The 20,470-nt window shown below is 40.1% G+C and overlaps 4 protein-coding genes across 6 annotated transcripts; 2 read left to right on the forward strand and 2 right to left on the reverse strand.

Moving 5' to 3' along the window:
• Positions 1 to 219: 219 nt before the first annotated feature.
• Positions 220 to 9,667, reverse strand: LOC138191886 (kinesin-like protein KIF24). 2 transcript variants are annotated; one of them, XM_069138948.1, is made up of 14 exons: positions 9,602 to 9,667; positions 8,640 to 8,793; positions 7,681 to 8,553; positions 7,143 to 7,305; positions 6,908 to 7,005; positions 6,534 to 6,752; positions 6,125 to 6,212; positions 5,375 to 5,496; positions 5,120 to 5,225; positions 4,941 to 5,012; positions 4,715 to 4,824; positions 1,819 to 4,470; positions 1,535 to 1,628; positions 220 to 1,424 (listed from the first exon to the last, which is right to left on the reverse strand). In XM_069138948.1, the coding sequence occupies exons 2-14, from the start codon at positions 8,696 to 8,698 to the stop codon at positions 1,278 to 1,280; spliced, it is 4,803 nt and encodes a 1,600-aa protein (XP_068995049.1). In that variant the 5' UTR covers positions 8,699 to 8,793; positions 9,602 to 9,667; the 3' UTR covers positions 220 to 1,277. The 2 variants fall into 2 exon arrangements, with proteins under 2 accessions (XP_068995049.1, XP_068995048.1); XM_069138947.1 differs by lacking the exon at positions 9,602 to 9,667 and adding an exon at positions 8,927 to 8,943.
• Positions 9,668 to 10,861: 1,194 nt separating this feature from the next.
• Positions 10,862 to 12,938, forward strand: LOC138191460 (Rieske domain-containing protein). The gene is made up of 4 exons (XM_069138301.1): positions 10,862 to 11,181; positions 11,606 to 11,824; positions 11,908 to 11,942; positions 12,156 to 12,938. Exons 2-4 carry the CDS (start codon positions 11,632 to 11,634, stop codon positions 12,444 to 12,446), a joined length of 519 nt encoding a protein of 172 aa, XP_068994402.1. The 5' UTR covers positions 10,862 to 11,181; positions 11,606 to 11,631; the 3' UTR covers positions 12,447 to 12,938.
• A 218-nt stretch (positions 12,939 to 13,156) lies between these two features.
• On the forward strand, positions 13,157 to 16,828 carry gtf2h3 (general transcription factor IIH, polypeptide 3). Of its 2 annotated transcripts, XM_069138589.1 has the most exons (14): positions 13,157 to 13,202; positions 13,325 to 13,393; positions 13,542 to 13,621; positions 13,714 to 13,820; positions 14,458 to 14,594; positions 14,792 to 14,854; positions 15,233 to 15,262; positions 15,356 to 15,384; positions 15,473 to 15,547; positions 15,654 to 15,707; positions 15,834 to 15,902; positions 16,003 to 16,138; positions 16,261 to 16,297; positions 16,404 to 16,828. In XM_069138589.1, the coding sequence occupies exons 2-14, from the start codon at positions 13,384 to 13,386 to the stop codon at positions 16,471 to 16,473; spliced, it is 897 nt and encodes a 298-aa protein (XP_068994690.1). In that variant the 5' UTR covers positions 13,157 to 13,202; positions 13,325 to 13,383; the 3' UTR covers positions 16,474 to 16,828. The 2 variants fall into 2 exon arrangements, with proteins under 2 accessions (XP_068994690.1, XP_068994689.1); XM_069138588.1 differs by having other exon boundaries at positions 13,180 to 13,393.
• Positions 16,829 to 16,832: 4 nt separating this feature from the next.
• On the reverse strand, positions 16,833 to 20,289 carry psmd9 (proteasome 26S subunit, non-ATPase 9). The gene is made up of 6 exons (XM_069138590.1): positions 20,119 to 20,289; positions 19,906 to 20,005; positions 18,509 to 18,702; positions 18,285 to 18,386; positions 17,885 to 17,973; positions 16,833 to 17,622 (listed from the first exon to the last, which is right to left on the reverse strand). The coding sequence occupies exons 1-6, from the start codon at positions 20,242 to 20,244 to the stop codon at positions 17,595 to 17,597; spliced, it is 639 nt and encodes a 212-aa protein (XP_068994691.1). The 5' UTR covers positions 20,245 to 20,289; the 3' UTR covers positions 16,833 to 17,594.
• Between the last annotated feature and the right edge of the window lie 181 nt (positions 20,290 to 20,470).

Below are 20,470 nucleotides of genomic sequence, written 5' to 3' on the forward strand. Positions count from 1 at the left end.
TCCTCTGGTATTCCCACTGTGTTTAGGTAGACTAATTGTATGTTGGCCTACTTTAAGCTTTAACTTATATATATATATATATATAGCTAGATGTGTACATTTCTTAGAGTAAAAAGAACACATTTGAGGGGGTGTTTTGCACTCTGTTTGCACCGTCCTAAAATTATCATCAAATCACATGCTTTCTAATATTAATATTTGACAACACATACAACAATGTTATCTACAAAATTTTATTCACTCTTTAACAGTTAAACTTCTGTTTCAAAAACCAAGGAGCCTCAATAACGCAGTTGAAAACTGAAAATTACCTTACAAATATCACAATATCTTATCACAAGAAAAAAACAAATCTTACAGTCTTCACAATTTACTACTTGAAAAGGTTTCCATTTGCTTAGTAAACATATCTCACAACCTGAGTTAAAGAATAGTTTCTCAAAATATTAGTTGCATCTTTTGTTCTGCGTATCCTCATTCACAAGTCAGAGATTTAGCGAAGCACACAGTTAGACAGAATAACTAACAGGCTGGGCTGGTCTTTGATAGCATTAGACCATGGATGAAACTAAAATTATGACTCAAACAGGAAAATTGAAACTCTTAATTAAGTTAAATACCAAGGCAATGTCTCAAAGTGACAATGTGATCATTTCTGTAACTTTTTTCACAAGAAGAACTCAAGACTAGTAGCTTTTAAAGACCAAGCCAGACTTAAGCTGATGAAAAAATTATTCATCAGAAACTATAGGAGAAACTTATCACATCAAACTGGACATAACTTTGAAATACAAGAAATAACTTCATTTCTAAAACATTTAAGTTTCTTAGTAATATATACATAGATGAACTTAATGAATTAAATTAGGATCCAAAGAACTAATCATGTTTGATTTTTAAAATGCACAGTGAGCATCTGAATCAGTATGTAATCAGAACACAAAAAACAAACAAAGCTAACTATTATCAGAATGCATAAACATGGACATATGTTACCTGTTTGATTCTTCTATATATATTATTCTCATGGGAAAACACATTAAAGTTACTTGTATACATATCTCTTAATGTCATCCACACCAAGTGATATTTGTCCAGAGCCTAATGAACTCATAAAGGTCACTTTAACATGAAAAAACGTGTAATATTACTGTAGCAGAGTCATACTGTTTGTGTTGTCAGTGATAACATATTATGCACCAATAGCTTGCCATGACTACAATTTGTTCTGTGTAAAAAAAAAAATGCACATACTCCTGCTACTTAAATTATTTAATTCAAGTAATTGGATCATGCTTATCTTCTTGGGGGGGGTTAGACTGAAGGTGCCTCAGATATTGCTGGAGCTGAGCTCTCATGCTGCGTACACACCAAGCCTTTCTCTCCATGATCTCCTCAAGCTTGTGGACATAATCCCCAAATATCTATAAAACAGACAGACAAGAATGTGTTATCACTTTGAAATGCATGATTTACAAAAAGAAAGGTAGAGGACTGAAATAAACAAACAACTTTGGTTGGGATTCATTCTGACCATATCAGGTTGCTGACACAGAAGCTTTCCCTCCTTATGGCATAAAGCTTCCATCTCTTTTAGCTGCTCCCAATGGGCCTCGACAATGCACCACCTAAAGTTAGATTGGTTTATAGGGTTAGAAAAAAATATATATATTTTACTCAAACCAATACCCTGTAGTTTATGATTACTCCATTATTCTTATAACAAATTAGTACTATTATCATTTGGGAACCAGATTTTTCAACAGCACTTATTTTCGATTGGTATTTTACAAAAATAGTGAGTATTCTGGTACTCACTTAGCATGGTCCAAGTCGTTCAGGGTAAACAGATGGATTGTGGGTAGAATTTGGTCATCACTAATGCTTTCCTGACCATTTGACTCTGCAGGATTTTTTTGGGGGGGTGGCATTTTCGAGTCGCTGGAATGGTTCCAGTGTACTGCGTAACATCGGCTTGGCACTGCATTCAACGGGCCCGGGACGTTTTCTGACTGTGCTCTTGCAATGGAACGTGAACATTTTTTGTTCTCATCGTGTGCGTATTCCTTTGGGATTTCTGTGGCATTTGTCATTAGATTACGCAAACTGGGTGAACTAGTGTGGCTATGGTGCTGCACAGAGGGTGACATGATGGAGGTTTGCACAGAAGCACATGTAGAGGGTTTTGGTGAAGATGCCGAGGCCTTGTTGCCAACAGCTGGTTTAGTTTTGGGTTTATGACTGTCCTCTTGGTCCTGTAGAGAGCCTTGCATAACCTCAGGAATATGAAGTTTGTTCCTTCCTGGATGAACGCTGTGATTAGTAGCTCTCATAGTATCAGAGGTGGTGGGCTGGTGGGTCTTTGCTTGTGGCAGCTCCAAACAAGACAGGCGAAGTTCTACATCTTCATCCTCTAAAACTTTCCCCACCATCTCTGCACATGTGAGACACACTTTTCTCTTTTCCCATCTGTCTTTCTCAAGCGGACAGAGTGAGGTGTTGCTGTTTTCTCCTTGGAGGAACGAGGCTGTGGCAGCTTGTTGGTCCACTTGAAGGAGGGAGATGCTGAGTGGGTCCATGACGTTGCTATGAGAATCTGCTGAAGTCTCATCTTGAGGTAAAGGTGACATTTTAGCTTTAATGTCTGAATGGCTGTGTACCTGCGTGTAAGGTGGATTTTCAGGTAGTTTCTTGAGGGGTTCAACAGGTACTTTAAATCCAATCTGTGTGATGGAAGTTGTGAGAGGTAATGTAGTGGACTGAGCATGTGACAGTTGTCTTCCACTGGCATTAACAGCAGCAGACAATAGTTCCTTCCCTGTATGGCTGTTTGATGGCAGTGTCTCAGAGGTATTTTTCAATGGTAGAGGCAGAATGTTGGCATTGCATTTAACATGTTTCAATTCAAGAGAGACATTGCCAAGTTTGTCTGTAGTCAGGAATGCTTTGGTTCGTTTGCAGGTTGGCGAGAGGGGTCGCTCAGCAGGAGCTTTCAGAAGCGCTGAATCAAAAGAAGGGTAGCTGAAGAGACTGTTGCTGTGGGCAGACGCTAAACCATCAGCTGCTCCTCCCTGCTCAGCACTCCACACTCCATCAGCTGCGCTATCTGAGGCATCTAGTCCTTCCACAGATAATTCCCTTCTGTTTTTTGAATCACAGCTGTAAGACAACTGTGCCTCTACATTTGCTGGAATTGCCCTTGTCATCCTATTTGCTGGCTCTGTCTCCTTTGCTGCCATCCAAGCCCATCTCCTCTCCCCCGTTTCCATCCCAGTCGGCCGGCTATCGTCCCTCCTGACGCTTGCTTCACCCGTCGCATCCACCGACCTCCTCTCACTTTCAGCCCTTTCTTGTTCAAATCTTGCCTCTGTCCTTTCCAAAGACACCCTCCAGTCTTCACCAACACAACCACAGTCACCACTCGTATCCGTGTCATCACTGTAGACTAAAGAGGATTCAGTTTGTAAGTGAATCTCACCACTGGGATGAGGCTGCTTTCCTCTATTACCATCAGCCCTGATCTCAACCCTGGCTTTGCATGCATCTAAAACATCTACCAAACTGTGATACATATGGGCAGAAGCTGATAGGCGAGAGGAGTGTTGAAGAGGTGATGGAGAAACAGAAGAGAGAGAATCCTGAGTAAAGGTGGATAAAGATGGACATGTAGAAGTTGAGGAGAGATGGAAAGATGAAGAACTAGATGAAGGGATAAACTGCTGCAGCTGTTCATGATAACTTTTCAGATGCCTCTCCCTCTCCTTATTCCTTTCATCGGCCTTTTGGAAATCTCTTTCCCTTAGCCTTTCTACTTCACTACTCTTGTCTCTCCTGGTTTCCACTTGTCTGCGTAATTCTATCCATTTTCTCTCCTCCGTTCTCTCCTCTTTCAAAATGCATTGTGGGTTATCTTTTTCCATGTTGTAGAATCCAGGTTCCCTTACGGTAAAAGATGAATTACCCTCATTATCTACTCCATGTTTTTGCGATTCCCACAAGTGAAGCTGCTGGTCTACTGGTTGTCCCAACAACAGTCCTGCTCTGACGCTTTGCTCACTCACGGAGTGAAAGCCAGGACTTCCATCAGTTTCATTTTCTATGCTCTTGCCTTCCCTTTCACCTGCTTCATTACTCCCATGTCTCTTATTACCCATCCTCAGCCAACCTCTAACAGGTGTAACATGTTCAAGTCCAATCCCTTTTCTGTCCCTTGCGTTGGTTTCCTCTCCACATTTGCTGTTCTTTGGTGTCGAGCAGAGAATTGCCCCCCCTATGGGTGACCTGTTGGTAGGAGTGGTGGGACCAAAAGTCTCACTTTGTCTCTCTAACTTTGGTCTTTTAGGGGGACTTTTCCCTCGGGTGCCAACACTCCTGCTTCTGCTGTTGTTGGTCAGGCTATGCTTGGTAGAGGGCACTGTCTTGCCTCTTCTTCGTCCTCTTGATCCGCTTTGTCCCTTCAACTCCTTCACCCTTTACAAAATGAAGTATACATAAAATCTCAAATAGTGGACAGGGATTAATGCCACCATAACCCTGGACATCATGAAATGGGAGCAAAAAAAAAAAAAAAAAAAAAAAAAAATCCCTAAATCATATTGTATTAAATAGGAGGAATGAGGGCTCTGAACTGATATTCAATAAATATTTCAAGCAACAAATCAAATATATAACCTCCTCCCATTATACCTTCTCACAACACTCACAAAACACTTACCGATTGGCATATCTCAGTGTATTAAGTGTGTGTTCTGTTGCCGTGTGACCAGGTGAAATATTGGCAATCATGCATGTCATTGAGTCACCAACAAACGAGTCTTTCAAAACCTAGAATGAGAATGAAGTCATTCGATATGAAAACACAGGGGTGTCGTTGATGAAACAAGAAAATTGGCCAGGATATTAATGCAAACTTGTATCATTAGTTACATGAGTCTTACTACCTGAGTAAGTTTGCTTTGTCTGAAAGGTGTATGCGCTTGCTCTTTATCAAGGGACCGGATACACTCTTTAAGCTGAGAAAAACACAAACAAACTGTCAATGGGAAAGACCATACTTTCACAAATATCTTTGACTTTAGGGGATCTCATAAGTGTATATGAAAGTGTCTGTATAACTTACAGCCAACAGACTCTGGTTAATCTCAGCTCCCTCCATACGACTCAGCCTGTCTGGTTCTTTGGCATCTGAGGCCCTCTCACTTCCTGCCAGATCCACAAACCACATCCTACACACAAACACACCCACTTCTTATTTCAGTCATTTTACTCCAATAACTCTAGTATCGCTTCCGGGAGAAAAAAACATAGCTGTCACAAAGTGTGTACACCATAAGCCTAAAATTAATTTAAAAAAACCACATCCGTTGTAACTCACCTGCCTACAGTGCGCTGGTTTGGATCTCTCAGCTGAATCTGAAGCAAGGCATGGGAACGAGAGGAAAGTGGATTCACGCCACTCATCCCCTGTGTGCGCTCTTCTGTACCCTGAGAAATCACCTTTGTAAAAGCAACAAAAAATTCAGGAGAAGGAAGAGAAAGAAGAGAAGGGCAAGAGATTGATATCTAAAAAAAAAATTTGTCAAATAGATTGTGGTAGTCACTACTTCAAACTTATAAAATTCCTAGAATTATTCTCGTTGGGCGATATATAAGTATTTAAGGTCTGCTGGTGTATTGGTGAGGATGTTAGTACACAATCAGATGACTTGAGGTGCTAGAAAGAGATGATGATTTGGACTTAAAATACAAAAACAAAAACAAACTTAAGTCAGATATGCAAGACAAGCTCTCATTCAATCATAGTGCCAGGAAATTTGGCGAGGGGGAATGGTTAAGATGCATCCCCACAGCAGCTACATCTATGATTCGATCATAGCTGCATGTCATACCCCTCTCCCGGCACTGTCCTACTGAATATTAAAAAAAGAGGGATTTTGCCTTTATTATGAATTTAGCTATTTAGATTGTCAACCATACTATTTTTCTCTTTGTTTTAATGGTAGAGCTCTCATTTTAGAATCAAAGTCTTTGTCTTATTGTGCTCAAATGGTTTGGGTGCTAATCAGAACCCCAGCTCTGGACAATATAGCATGGACATGGTGCAGTTTTTAAAGAAGGGACGAACCTCAAGCAGCGAGCTCACAGAGTCCACTCTGACATCCCGCAGTCCTGAAATGTGAACCACTTTCTGTCCATCCTCCCTGGCAAATAGCCTTCAGAAGCAAGAAAGAAAGAAAATTAAGGTTTAACTAAAACTCCAAATATGAAGTAGAAAGGACAAACTGCTTCTTGTATGATAATGTTATAGAAACACAAATGATCCAATTCAGGATATAAACAGGCCTATTGTCACACTAATGTACAACTGATGAATTAATGACAAATATTTCAATACTTGAAACCAGATTCATCAGGTTGTTTTTTTTTAATCATTTGCTATCTGGTCATCTTCGTCTCCTTCTTTAGTGTGCAAGCTCCACCTCACAAATTCGTACGCTCTTCTAACACAACCCTAACAAGACACAAACACAAACCTTTTCCTGTGGTCCAAGAGGTCATACAGCTGACCACAGTAGATCTCAAAGAAACTGACATACACCAGCAGGGATGAGTATGTGTGTGCAGTGGACAGGTGAGCAAAAATGTCCCGAACTGCCAGAGCGTACAACCCTGGTCTCCCGGGAGATGAACCCAGCATGGTGTGAGTCTTCCCTGCACCTGTTTGGCCATATGCAAAGCAGGTGGCCTTACCTCTGTGGACACACACAACAAAAATATAAACGTATGGGAAGTACAGAGTAGCAAAACATGTGCTTCAAACTCTAAAACTGAATCATTTGGACTGAAAAGATGGTATGGTGACAAAATATATACCTCCACAAATACCATCACATCAATGCTAACATACCCATTGAGCATGTGCTGCACCAGAGGATATGCTGTTCTTTGATACACCTCCTCATTGGAGCTCTCCTCCCCAAAGACATGGTCAAAGTAGAACCTGTGCTGTGGGGACAAAAAAGCAAGGGGCAAAGTCAGAAATAAACAAAAAGAAGCCTAATGATTTTACAAGGTGACCTTCAGCATCCACCTGAGTAACAATACAATGATTTGTCATTTTCTCCTCCATTTAAAACATCTACCTGTAGTATGTATTCTGTGAGATCCACAGCTTCTTTGCTTTCATGGACAATCACACACTCCCCACCCGGAGTAGTCACAACATCTGCCTCCCTTCTTTTGTGCTCTGTATGCGTCAGAGGTCTTTTCCTCACACACACACTAATCCGCTGCTCCCCTGCTTTTCTGGTACACACACACACACACACACACACACACACACACACACACACACACACACACACACACACACACACACACACACACACACACATAAATCACAGCCACAATTAAGATGATCATGTCCAAAGGAAACAATACTCATATGAAAATTTGATGTAAACATCCTCATCTAAAAAAGACAGTCATAAAGAGCATGTACATTATTTAAAAACTATTTCTTCAATGTAAGTATTGTGGCTTTTGAATACTTTATATATTTTTTTTAAATGCATTTTATGTTCAGTAAATGTGAATAACTTACTGTGGTCATCCCCGAGATATATGACATTTGCAGATAGGAAGCTAGCAGTGAGGACGATACAAACCACTGACACTCACTTTTTGTTTGGAGCAGGAGGAGAACTCAGTGGTAGTCCGTAGTTGTAGCCAGCTTCTCTCTTTGCTTCATAAACAGGTGTCTGCTTAACCATGCGTCCAATACCCCCATTACTGCCCATATCAGTACAGAGATTTTGCTTCCTAGAGATTCCTTTTCTGTTTTTGCATCCAAATGGTTCGTTGTTAAATGTCCCTGATGCCACTGTTGCAGGACTGGGTTTGGGAAAGGACACACACTTTGATGACAATATGGTGTCAGAGTTGTACAGAGAAATCCCTCCTGTGATCTCTGGCTTGATGTTTTCTACTTTATAACGATCAGAAAGGTAACTACGAAAACACGGCTTGTACTTCTTGTTCCCCTGGCAACCACATACCACGGCACTCCTACTATCAAGCTGCACAGGTTTGCCTGATCCATTTCCCTGGACTGACTCATCATTTCTATTCAAATTTGCATAAACATGAGCAGTGTCTACAGGACAAGAAAAAAGCCTCTGATGATGATCAATGGTTTCATTACTGAAATCAAGACGTCTGCGAACGCACGATGGTTTGGTAAAAGTGGTTTCATTAAGCCTACTCAAAGCAGCTCCATTTTCATCCTCGTTAGTACTGACATCTTCATCAAGATTTGCACAGACATCATGACTAAAGCTACTATCCTCTACAGCATGGTGTTCATCCCCTCCATCAACATCATAATCGTCACCATCGTCATATCCAAGGCTCTCCAGGTCAAGAGTTTTGACCAGCTGGACCAGATGGAAGAGCCGAGTCCTGTCCACCATAGTACAGATTCCCAGGAGGGGGTAGGCCTCCATGCTCAGCGTTAAAAGGTGGGCTGCACGACAAACACCCGCTGAGATGAACCTGAAGGACAGGAAAGAGGCGGACAAATAATCTTATAAGAGAATACAGAGTGAGTGTGAGTTTATATGTCCATTGAGTGTGCTTACCTTGCATAGTGACGATGTAGCTCAACTGCTCTCAGACACTCATACAGGCAAAGAGTCATGTCCTCCCTTAAAGTTGGTTACTTTACTCAACCAACTCTGGATAAAGCAGACATGTCACTTTAGTCACTGTCAGTTGGTCACAAAAAGCAAAGACCTGCAAAAGAAATCAGAGCACAACTAGAGTAATTCTGTGATTAAAGTCTAAACTTACACAGAAAATCACTCAAAACAACTACGAACTGCAGACACAAAACTTTTTCCAAAACAGTGTGTTGCTGCTGTTTTACCTCCCCCTGTGATGTCTATCAGATAATAATGCTCACGAGTCAGTCGCCGTGTCATTACTACCACCCTGCTCTGTCGTGGCGGTAAGCAAAGCATGGGACGGTGGTACGATGGTGAAATCTGACACGAGGTCAGGATGCAGCCAGGGCAGCACTGTGCAGCCGTCACACATTTCTGTATAGTAGTAAATATGATAAATATAGCAGGCATGGTCAAGCAGCTGTTGGCTTCTACAGCAGGTTTGCCGGCAGCTGCAATAGCCCTGCCATACGGCATGAGTGAAATCCGCTTTATGTGCATACACAAGTTAAAAGTGTTTTTCATACCTGTGCTAATGAAATGCTGCTTCACATCACGACAGAGCAACAGAGTTACGGGTCCCTATTTCCTCAAGGCAGAGCCAAAGTCCTTACAGTAATGTAATGTTGGGATTTCATGCGCTGCCTCAGCAATTTATATTTATGTCTGCATAGCATAAAGTAAAAAGGAAGTGTGACGTTGACACCTGTCTAAGTGTTGTTAGAACCAAACCACACCCCAAAAATAAAGGAAAAGTTGTCATGCTTTTTTTTTTGATATTGACAAAAACTGTGCTTAGCTTGCAAATAGTTTCATGTACAAATTGGCTAACTGTAAGAACAATACGTTTTTCAAAAAAAAATCTGCAGAAAACTTACCAGACCCCCTCCTGAGGTTTTTTTTTTTTTAGCAGCAGAAAATGACTCGAGCTAGTTCAACTGACAAACCTTTCACAAAGTTGATAGCTTGAGTGGCGTCACTATTTCCGTACACAGCTTGGGTCTCCATGACGACGAAAACGGTTGAAGAAGCACGTGAGAGCATACGGGTACCGGCTCCTGGTCGGGCAGGTTTTTTCTGAGAGGGAGAAATGTTATCGGACGTAGATGCACAATTTAAGGAGGACAACCGGTCAAATTACGCCCAGTTCAGCATGAAACAGGGGGATAATCCGTCAGAGGGCTTAATGCTCACCAGCATTAAGACAAAAAGCCTTCTCAGACTAAACCATTAAGACGTTTACCTCCGTTGGCTCTACAGCAGCACGGAGAGCTGAGAAGACCAATGCTGGGTTTATTAATGATGTCACAGAGATTGTTATTGATATCACCCGGGTTCATTTAAACAATCTAGCTATATTGTATGGAGCATGGTGTTGATTTGATCCGAACATTATGATTAAATACCATTGTAAATTGGCAATTTGGTTTAGCCCCTGATGTTGTGATAAATTGATAGATAATTTCCATAATTGCACGTGTAACAGATTTATTTGAATTTGATTATCTACAAGCCATGTTTTTTTGTTTTTTTTCAAGTAATCCAATTTTATCCTTCATATCGGGCCTAATCCATCATACAGTATGCCCATATTGGCAGGCTGCGTTATAAACTATATGTATTGTCTATGTAGTGGTGAATGCATGAATACTTTGTGTAAACTTTGCACATAGTCTGTTTGCAATGTAATATTTTTCAACATTGGGGCCACAGAAAGACATCTTTACATTATTCAGAAACACGTCGGTGTTAGAAGAGTACGTGGCGGTGGCCCAAAGGAAGAGATGGTTATTATGCAATAGGCAAGCACCCTACTGGACACTGTAATGGACCATAACTGTCAAACATGTAGCCTATTGATTGATAGGTTGCAACAAAGAAGGGAATTATTATCAGAACAAGGATGAAGACAATTTTGCTTGGAAAAACCTCATAGAAGCTACTCAGTCTTCTTGTTTATTATTTTAGAGTAAGAGGAATAATGGGGAGAATTTAGGGTTGTTGTTTTTTTAATTTCCTTTCCTCCCCATTTACTAATCCACACTCCAGTCAAGTAGGTGGAGCCACACTGGGGGTAGAAGGAAAATCCTTTCCGTGTTTCTCTGGGGACAACTTTGGATGTAACACATAACAGTGGCTCTTCCTCAAACACAGCAGACCCGTGGCTTTCTTTACACTTCTATGGTGTCCATAATTATGTTTTGATTGTATTTGAATCTATTCCTTCTCTTAGTTAATGTCCAAATGATTTAGCAGGGCTGTTTGAGATTGATAAATAATCGCATTCATGTGTATAATTTTAGCTGGATAAATCACATGTCTCACCCCGGACATGTAGCCTAATTAGCATCTCCAGTTGGCATTTGGAAGATCCCGTGAGAAATGCTGCCATGGCAACCAGCTACGGAACTTAAGAGGTGACAATCGGAGTCACAGATGCGACTCGACTACATAAAAGGTGGGTTATTGTAATATTTAGATTGAGAATTAATGAGTAAGTGCCTAATTAAAGAGGAATTATCCGCCATTAATAAATCATAATGTGTTTCCCCCTGTGTCTGGACCAGACACAAAGATAAAATGATGATCAGTTGGGAGTGAAAAATTCACACATAGCAAATACCTTACTGTATATGTTTTGATTGTATTTGAATCTATTCCTTCTCTTAGTTAATGTTGTATTGTAGATTCAATTTTTAAAAAGCCACATGGAATGAGGAAGTTGCTGGAAATGAGCACACATGGACAAACACAATGTATGTTATGGGTCTTGACAGTAGTGTGAATTAAGTCTACGAGGTCTGCATAAACCAGCAGTTTACTCTCCTGTCGGGTCAAAAGGTAAACATTACTTTTAAAAATATAATCTTATTCAATCCCAGGAAATCTGCTGTAAGAAGTGCTCCGAATGTTCTCCTCCGAGGAGACGACTGAGACTTCCTCCTCTTCCTCGTCTCCCCCGCCGTCCGCCTGCCACTTCTTTGGAAAGAGGGAGGACATTGTGAAGGCTGGGCGTGTGACCAAGCTGGTGAACGGATGCAGAGAGGTGCTGGTCCTGCACCACCAGGGGCAGCTTCATGCGATGGACATGCGGTGCTACCGTAAGCTCAGACTGTGTGGGTCGACATAATGTACATGTTTGAAACACTGCTGTGTGTAATGACACTTGTTATTTCACTGACAGATGCAGGTGGTGCGTTACAGTATGGAGACATAGAGGTGAGTTTTGTCTGAATATTGGAATAAGTTTCGTAAAAACACATCAGGCACTATTTGACACACAATCCCTGTAAAGAGTCATGTACATTTCTAATATTTAAACCTATCTATGAAATAGTTGATTAATAGTGTTTTTTTTTTGTGACACTATCTTTCCAGCTGCTATTATTATGTCCTTTTTCTCCTACCACCGTCATGCTGTTTCCCCATTAGGTGTTTAATGGGAGTCTGTGCATCGTGTGTCCATGGCACAAGTACAAGATCACACTGGCAGAAGGGGAGGGGCTTTACCAAGCAGTGGTCGATCCCACAGCCAAACCCCTGATGACTCACTGGCGCTCCAAGGGTGTCAAACAGAGGATTCATAAGGTCACTGAGATCAACGGGGATGTGTATGTGACGCTGAACAACTCCAGCGAGGCCATCGAGTCAGACGCCTACCAGACGGAGAGATACAGGACTGTCTCACTCCAAGCCCAGCCAAAACCCAAACCCAGGAACTAGACAGATGCACAAGGACTCTTTGATTATACAACCAAAATTACCCCCCGATGCTTCAGGGACAATTCAGGAAGCACGGTTTGTCTTGTACTGGGAAACATCCCTTTCAAGAATCTTTGTGTTTTTAAATAATAACTGAAATAAAGATGGAAAAAAAAAAAAAAAAGGAAGAAGAAGATGTTATTATGTGTTTGTGATCCTAAAAGCTAATAAGATTGAAATGAGTCAGTCTAGGGAAAAGGATGAAAACCTGTCAAAAGATGTCCTAAAATGTTTCAGGACAGTTATTGGACAATATTATACAATAATGGACAGTTGTTGAAGGATGTTGTTTCAATGTGGATTTCAAGCTACTTCAGTTGTGCCTGGTGAGAAACTTTTGTTCTGTCTGGACAGACTGTTTGGTGTTTTGACTCCTGCTCTCACACACTCTGATTTTGTTGTTGAAAGATCTGAATATTTTGTTTCCTAGTTCATAAACTCATAAATTGTTTACATTGTTGTATTGCTACTTCTGGTTCCGTAAAAGATTTGAATGCGTCACCTGATCTAAATGGGTGTGGGTGTGCAGTGGCTATAAAGTGAACTTACGCAAAAATATAACAAATAAAAACAAAATAAGTGAACTTAGGCCAGAGCATTGATAGGCGCTGGGTGGCAGCAGTGCGCTAAACGGTCTCATGAGAAGCTCAATGATTAGAAGTAGAAGGAGATGTAGACGGTCGCATTCTGATGACGCACACAGACTTCATCGATGTGGTGGGTAACAGAAGAGAGTGGCTATATTTTCCTACATTTTTAGTTTTTACTAAATTATTCATGGTCAGAATATCCAGACTTTAAAACGCTCCCGACTCTGTGGACGCCGTGTAAACTTTCAGATCAAAGATGGAAGCTAACAGAAGATAAAGCTCCAGTCTGAAACACATATCTTCTCGTGATGGCATCAGGTAAGGTTGTTTTTTTTTCGCCTTTTGCTGATGATGTGCCATGTGTTATTTTTGAAGTTTGCATGTGTTTATTTTATACACTTGAAGATTTTTGTGGGAGGGAATTTTGAGCTGTGCGATACTGAAATTGCTTCAAAATGTTCTGCAGAGGAGGAAATCAACTTGCTGGTCATCGTCGTGGATGTAAACCCGATATGGTGGGGACAGCAAGCTCAACGTGGGCCAGAGGTATTACCATTATGTGGGATATTATTCTGACTGTGTTGTTTTAAACGTGGCTGATGCCAAACTGCACCCACTGTCCTCTTGCGTGTGCCCAGTTCACCCTTTCCAAGTGTCTGGACGCAGTCATGGTGATGGGAAACTCCCACATGGCCATGACCAGGACAAACAGGCTGGCTGTCATCGCCAGCCACTGTCAAGACAGGTAACTTTACAGAACCGTCTACAGTGGGGAAAAACAGTAAGGATATTTAAAGTATAATTTATTATCTTAAAAATGTCCAGGGATGACACACGCCATTCAAAACCGGTGACGGAGGAAGTATTTAGATCCTTCACTTTAAGTAAAAGCACCAATACAGCAATATAAAAATACCCTATTACAAGTAAAAGTCCTGCGTGAAAAAATCCGACATCAAAACCGTTAAGTATTGGCAGCAAAATGTAGTTGAAGTATGACCGTAAACAAACCTAATAGTGTTTAAGTTATTTATAACTAACTCCACCATGACTCACTACAATAGTAAAATGCTATTTACACATTAGTGTAGGTAACCTTTTAGTGCATCAGTATTAGTTTCTACCGAAGTCACATAAATGCAATTATTTATCACTTACAGGCCATTTTTCTGCAAAAGCAGTAATCACACTTTTGGTACTTTTAAGTGCTGTTTTTGCCAATACTTGTTCAATCTTAGTAACATTTTAAAAGCAGAATTTTTACTTGTAATGGAATATTTTCACAGTGTTTCAGTGGTACATGTCCGCCACCAGTTTTACTTTCCAGGACTGAAGCGCTGTCAATGCTTATATGCATTTGTCTCCCACTTACTTTCTTTTAGTCACTTCCTGTATCCCAGTAAGAACTGGAGAAACGGGGATGGGGAGGATGCATCCTCCAGTGGGGATGGAAAATATGAACTCCTATCTGTCGCCAATAACCTTATCGTTGAAGAGATCAGGAATGTCATGTCAAAAAGTAAGTACAAGTCTGATTTTGTGAAGGTGAAATTAAGATGAAATACATACAGCAGGTTGATTTAAAGCAAAACAGCTGGTTACTGTCTTTGCTATCACTGCATTGTCTTTATAGCTCTATTTTCCAGTGTTTAGTGAAGCCATACAAAGTTGGTGACACCTTAAAATGTACCATGTGACTTACTTTTGTGGTTACAGCTGAGGTGAGGGGAAATTCAACTGATACTTTGTTGGCTGGATCTCTCGCCAAAGCGCTTTGCTGTATCCTTTCAATGAAAAACTGTTTGCAGTTGTATCATCTATTAGCTAAGAAAAAGTCAAACATAACATTAATGAATCACTGCACTGAAGGTATAAGGAGCCTATGAAATAAAGAAGTGTAAGTGCAGGTAAAGGCATGTGTTGTTGTTGTTGTTGTTGAAAAATGTTGTGCTCAGTGTGTTCACAGCATGCTCATACTGTTTGTGCTGAAGGGTATAGGTGGTGTTTCAATCTGTTCACTGTTTGCTTGGCGATTACTTTGCTGGTCTAGTTTACAAGTAATGACTACCGATTGTTTGTCATCTTTTTTTCACTTAATGAAGTAATGACTGGCAGCTGAACTCTTTTCCAAATTTTCCTTAAACCATTAATATCCAGATATTCATAGGGTTTCAAAAGAGCTGGAAGGTAATCCTTTATTAATATAAACTTAATTAAGCCCTTCATTGAATTTCTGTTTTCTTTTAGAAACCTAACATGTTTTTCCTTATCCTTTTTTAGTTGGACAAGAGATTAAATCAAGAATATTGGTAAGCCCCAAGTGGTCTAACATCACGAGTATTTGAGTTTTCTTCACCTGACTTTGAATGCAGCCTCTGTATTCTCTGTTCTGGACAGGTGATAAAAGCAGCCGAGGACTGCGCCCTCCAGTACATGAACTTCATGAACGTGATTTTTGCTGCCCAAAAGCAGGTAAAGTCAAAGACCTCACTTGTGTTTTACTACTTGTTTCCCATAAGTAAGTATATTTATTTCATAGATTTTTTAAAAATCACAATATTTCTGTGTTTCATAACAGAGCATCCTGATAGATGCCTGTGTGTTAGACTCAGACTCGGGTCTCCTGCAGCAGGTATGTTTTCATTGCTTTGTTAGGACAATCTTAGTGTTGAAAATATAGTATGTCAATATCATCAGTGTATGCCAGTGTATATAGCATATACCCAGTTTTTTGGTTTACTTTAAGCCTATTTTTTAGGCTTGTGATATTACCGGAGGATTGTACCTGAAGATACCACAGAAAGTTGCCCTGGCACAGTATCTTTTGGTGAGAGTGCAGTACAGGTGACACATTTCTGAGAACAGCTTTGTCTCCTTTAAAATGCAAAGACAGTTGTTTTGTGTGGATGGTGGTGTTTTCTGAACAGTGGGTGTTCCTGCCTGACTCGGAGCAGCGTTCGCAGCTGGTGCTGCCGCCACCTGCACACGTGGACTACAGAGCTGCGTGTTTCTGCCATCGAAACCTCATTGAAATTGGTTATGTGTGCTCAGTCTGTCTGTCAAGTGAGTGTGACTTCCAGTGAAAGAAACAAATGCATGACAACTATCTTTATATATGACTGGAAAAAGCTGCAAATGTTTTTATGGTGGCACTCTCTTATCTTTTTTTGTTGTTGTTTTTTTAGTATTCTGCAACTTCAGCCCCATTTGTACAACATGCGAGTGAGTTTTTCTTTTCTTTTTTAAGAGTTAAATCTTGACGCTGAGCAGTATTGGCAGTACATCTGACATTATGTAATACAATTTCATTTCATTGTTTTCTTTTTAGGACTGCCTTCAAAATCCAACTACCACAAATGGTCAAGCCCAAAAAGAAGAAACTCAAGCAACCCATGTGATTTTTTTTTTTCTCCACTTTAATAGAGTGAATTTTGTTTCCTTTTGTAATATTAAAATTTTTATTATATTGGTAGGTTTAGATTTGTAACAAACTTCAGTGACATTCTAGAAAAACCTTTGAGGGAGTGGGGCCACTTGAACATGTCTTTACACGTCAAGGAACTCTGATACTTTAGTGTTCAGAAGTCTTTAATATTTTGTTCATATTGACAGAAACAGAAACAGCCTACACTTAAAAGGACTCACTGCTTTTGGAAAAACAAATTAACTTTTGACGTTTTGGTGATGCCAATTTTCATGTAATAAAAACACATTATTTACAAATAATAAAGAAAGAAATGTTTGCCACATCGATGTGTTGAGGTGGAAATATTTTACTGAATGAGTACAGCAAATTGTGTTTCACAGCAAACAGGTGAAGAAGGTGTATTAAATCTAAACACTTGACAGATTCAATCCAAATCTTAAATTACATGTGTAAAAAAACATGGTAATTATTTATGATCTCATAAAGATCCCCTGATTTATTCTTACATAATATCTGACGGGCCATCTTTTCCCTAAAAGTAGAAAATAAGACTTTATTGATTGATGATGGCAGCAAAGTTAATCAGTTTTGTTCTCAGTCAGTTTTTCAGAATCTGTTCCTCACTTCAGATCACTGCAAGTTATCTCAACAACTACTCCAGATGTTCAAAGATTTTGTCATTAATATCTTCCATTAACCCCACAAGTTTCAAGCCAAAACAACCAGATGCGCATAAGATAGAGATTAATGAAACGGGCTTAAAACTGATATTTGCACAGAGCAACTATGCTCCTGAAAGTGCTACTCTTTGATCAAGTAGAAATCAAATCAAAGTAGTTTAAGGTAGCTGTGTTTATTCAGCTCTTAATTAGTAAACTCAGCTTGACCTTTGACAACATACTTTCATATAGCCCATTCTGAAGACTGCGCTTGTATGAAGAAAAAAGGTAGAAGTCACATTAAGATGTTGAAAAAAAAAATCCAAATTGATGGTACCTTCTGCAGTATAGAAATGTCAGGTTGAAAGCACTCTAAGGAACAAAAGCAGAGCAAGGAGTTCCAAAACCAAAAACCTGCACAAAGTCATGGGGATTATCGCTGGACTGGAACAATGTTGCATCTGAAAAAATAAAGACACGGCTTGTAACAGACATGGACAACTTCATACAAATAGAAAGCTATTTAAATTATGAGTCATGCCTATTTAGTGAGTATTTTAGTTCCATCACAACATGGAAAAGTGAAACACACTCTAGTAAACATTTGCTTTTCAGCATTTTTGTTCTTGCTGGCTTTTTTTGTTTCTAAATATCAGCTATTCTACTCGACTCTCAGTTTGTGCCAACCCAAACACATGATTGTGTTTTCAATTGTGCACTCACCCCAGCAGACCTCTGCCAGACCACCGCTGTGGAGTCAGGCTCATCTGAACTTTCTGGCCAACCCGGATCACTGTGACACGTAGTGGTTTCTGTAGTGGAACATGACATTGCAGTTTACACTCTGGAAAATAAGTGTGCTCAGCAAAATTTAATTTATACCCACTGTCAAAGCCACATAAGGTTGGAAAGTATAAAGCAGATCTAATACAATCAGAGGACCTTCCTCTGTGTAGTTGTAATAAAATATAAAGTTAAACCGAGTTGAAATGTAACAGAAATCTCCAGATTACACAAGCTGCATCCTCAATAAAACTACCACAATGAAATTAAACTGATGCATAATAAACAATGAAATGTGATTTATTTTTCATAAAAGATGTGGATTACACCTGTAACTTACCCCTTCACTATGTTGTACCACAGACGCAATGTTCTGGAGGTTCTGAAAGTTCTCAGTGTTCACAGAACCAAATTCAATGACTTCATCACCAAGTCTGAGCCCCTTTAAAAAGAAACAACCAACCACTATGACCACAGGAACAAAAGCACAGTCACAGTCTCAACTGTACACAGTTGTGATGCTTTGTCTGAAACAACTACAAAAGCATAGTTCACGTCACTCACAGCTCCCGAGGCAGGCGAGCCTTCTGTCACAGCATCCACCCGTGCAAAAGGAGGAGGCAGGCTGACCTGCAGCTCCATCAACTCCTCCTGGACTTCTGACTCATCCTGTTCCCGCTTGGCTTTCTCTCGAGCATGCAGCTTGTGCAGGGCTTCTTCTATCTCCACCATGATGGCTTTGTGATCGTTCTGCAGGCCTGAAAGACATCATTGAGGCTTTGCCTTTAAAACAACAGAGAACTGAACTTATAACAGTTTATATAGCAGATAATGAAGGAGTAGTGTGAAGTAAAATACAGAAAAGTAGTGTACTTTATAAGCTTTTCCCCTTTGTTTTTTATTTAAAATCTAAAGTAATTCAAACTAACTTCACCTGCAGCAGCTACAACTGTAACATTATGCTTTTGTCTATTTTAAGTAAGTGTCAATTAAACATCTTTAAGATTTTGGACTGTTGATTGGTTAAAACATCGCATGTTATGAGTCAACTTTGGCTCTGTCGGCTTGTCAAGGAAATCGTTTTCTACATTTTACAGTTTATGCAAAGAATTGATAAAAAAGAATTAGCAGTTTAAGTAAAAGTGAAAATATTAGTTGCAGACTCATTGATATATTGACAAGTATATATATATATCAGCTGGTATTTTTAATGGTGAAGCCAAGATCTGACCAATTGTGAAACGGGCAATCTGTCATGTATTTTTCTGACAGTAAGTTAAAAGACCAGTGTGTAAGAGTCACGAGAATCTGTTGGGTATATTATCAATCGTTATTTTATAATTAGTGTAAAACCACCTGAAACTACGAATCATTGTTTTTGTTACCAGAGAATGAAACCCTTTACATCTGAGTAGGAAAGTGGTGGTGAATTTCTTTTTTTTTTTTTTTCAGTTTGGCTGGGTAAAGCTCATTACTCTTCATGAGGAAAGTATTACCCGATTGGCCAGTGAATTCATTTCAAATGTCCCAAATCCCGATAAACCTAACCTTAATGCTCCCAAAACATAACAACCAATCATCACTGTATGCAGGCCCAGCAAAGGTGTGACTTTCCCATTTCAACCTGGAAAAAATAAATAAATCTAGCGAGCCGGTATGTGGCTACCTGATCTGTACCTGACACCCAATTTGTCTAAAACAGCAGAACACGCATGGCACGTGTGGAAAATATCAGGGGCTGGTTTTGGTTTCAGTAACAGAAATGCATCCCAATGCTACTACACAGCAGGAATGAGAAAGTGATCTACAATCACTAAACATCATACAATGACAATCTACTTATTCTGTGATGGTCACGACTTCACTACTTGACCATAAGAGACTTTCGCATTACGTTCACAGTTACCCAAAAGTGCCCTGCTATCCACGAAAGAAACAGAAACAAACACACTGCAGCTTACATGAAATATTGTGCCTTGCCGTCCTGATCTGGTGTACATTAACATCTGCTCGTGGGTAACCCTCAACGTCAACCAAGGGACCTTCAACTCCGACACCCTGCTGTGAACAACACAAGTAAACAAAGACATAATTTGCCACATGTATTGATAAATACTTGCAGTGCAGACTTAGCGCGGTGCTGCTTAGAACTCCTCGTCCGACAGCTGACTTACGTCTTGTAAGACGTCGTAGTAAGCTTGGATCTGCTCTTCAATTTCATCTTTCTTCTTAATAAGGAGTTTTACATCGTCCATTGTTATTTCCGAGTTTCCAGAACTGCTTTCTCCTGTCATCTTCATGGCTGACGCGAAGCTTGATGCGGAACTCGGACCTGTGACGGCACTTCCGGTGGCCCCCCCTCGTTCTTCTTCTTCTTCTTCTTGTCATTTATCGCAGCGTAAAAGCGCTTTACCGCCCCCAAGTGAAGCGGTGGGGTCACGAAGGAATTCACATCTCGTGTACAAGACCGTCACAATGAATATTATTCAAGGTGTTTCATTGCTGCAGAGCACAAAAACATTTAAT

This window comes from Embiotoca jacksoni, unplaced genomic scaffold, assembly GCF_022577435.1.
Source record: "Embiotoca jacksoni isolate LCO1_2020_lvr unplaced genomic scaffold, fEmbJac1.0.p SCAF_8, whole genome shotgun sequence".
In the NCBI taxonomy this organism is placed as follows: Eukaryota; Metazoa; Chordata; class Actinopteri; family Embiotocidae; genus Embiotoca; species Embiotoca jacksoni.

Bases quoted from the DNA above. Each gene is read 5' to 3' on its own strand.
- LOC138191886 (XM_069138948.1), bottom strand. From the start codon at position 8,698: ATGACTCTTTGCCTGTATGAGTGTCTGAGAGCAGTTGAGCTACATCGT. The intron at 8,554-8,639 runs GTAAGCACACTC...CCTGTCCTTCAG, and splicing joins CTACATCGTCACTATGCAAG to GTTCATCTCAGCGGGTGTTT. The intron at 1,629-1,818 runs GTGAGTACCAGA...ATCTAACTTTAG, and splicing joins AACGACTTGGACCATGCTAA to GTGGTGCATTGTCGAGGCCC.
- LOC138191460 (XM_069138301.1), top strand. From the start codon at position 11,632: ATGTTCTCCTCCGAGGAGACGACTGAGACTTCCTCCTCTTCCTCGTCT. The intron at 11,825-11,907 runs GTAAGCTCAGAC...TTTCACTGACAG, and splicing joins GATGGACATGCGGTGCTACC to ATGCAGGTGGTGCGTTACAG. The intron at 11,943-12,155 runs GTGAGTTTTGTC...TTTCCCCATTAG, and splicing joins TACAGTATGGAGACATAGAG to GTGTTTAATGGGAGTCTGTG.
- gtf2h3 (XM_069138589.1), top strand. The intron at 13,821-14,457 runs GTAACTTTACAG...ACTTTCTTTTAG, and splicing joins GCCAGCCACTGTCAAGACAG to TCACTTCCTGTATCCCAGTA. The intron at 15,708-15,833 runs GTATGTTTTCAT...CCTATTTTTTAG, and splicing joins ACTCGGGTCTCCTGCAGCAG to GCTTGTGATATTACCGGAGG.
- psmd9 (XM_069138590.1), bottom strand. From the start codon at position 20,244: ATGAAGATGACAGGAGAAAGCAGTTCTGGAAACTCGGAAATAACAATG. The intron at 18,387-18,508 runs GTGAGTGACGTG...TTCTTTTTAAAG, and splicing joins GCTCGCCTGCCTCGGGAGCT to GGGCTCAGACTTGGTGATGA. The intron at 17,974-18,284 runs GTAAGTTACAGG...GTTCCACTACAG, and splicing joins TGGTACAACATAGTGAAGGG to AAACCACTACGTGTCACAGT.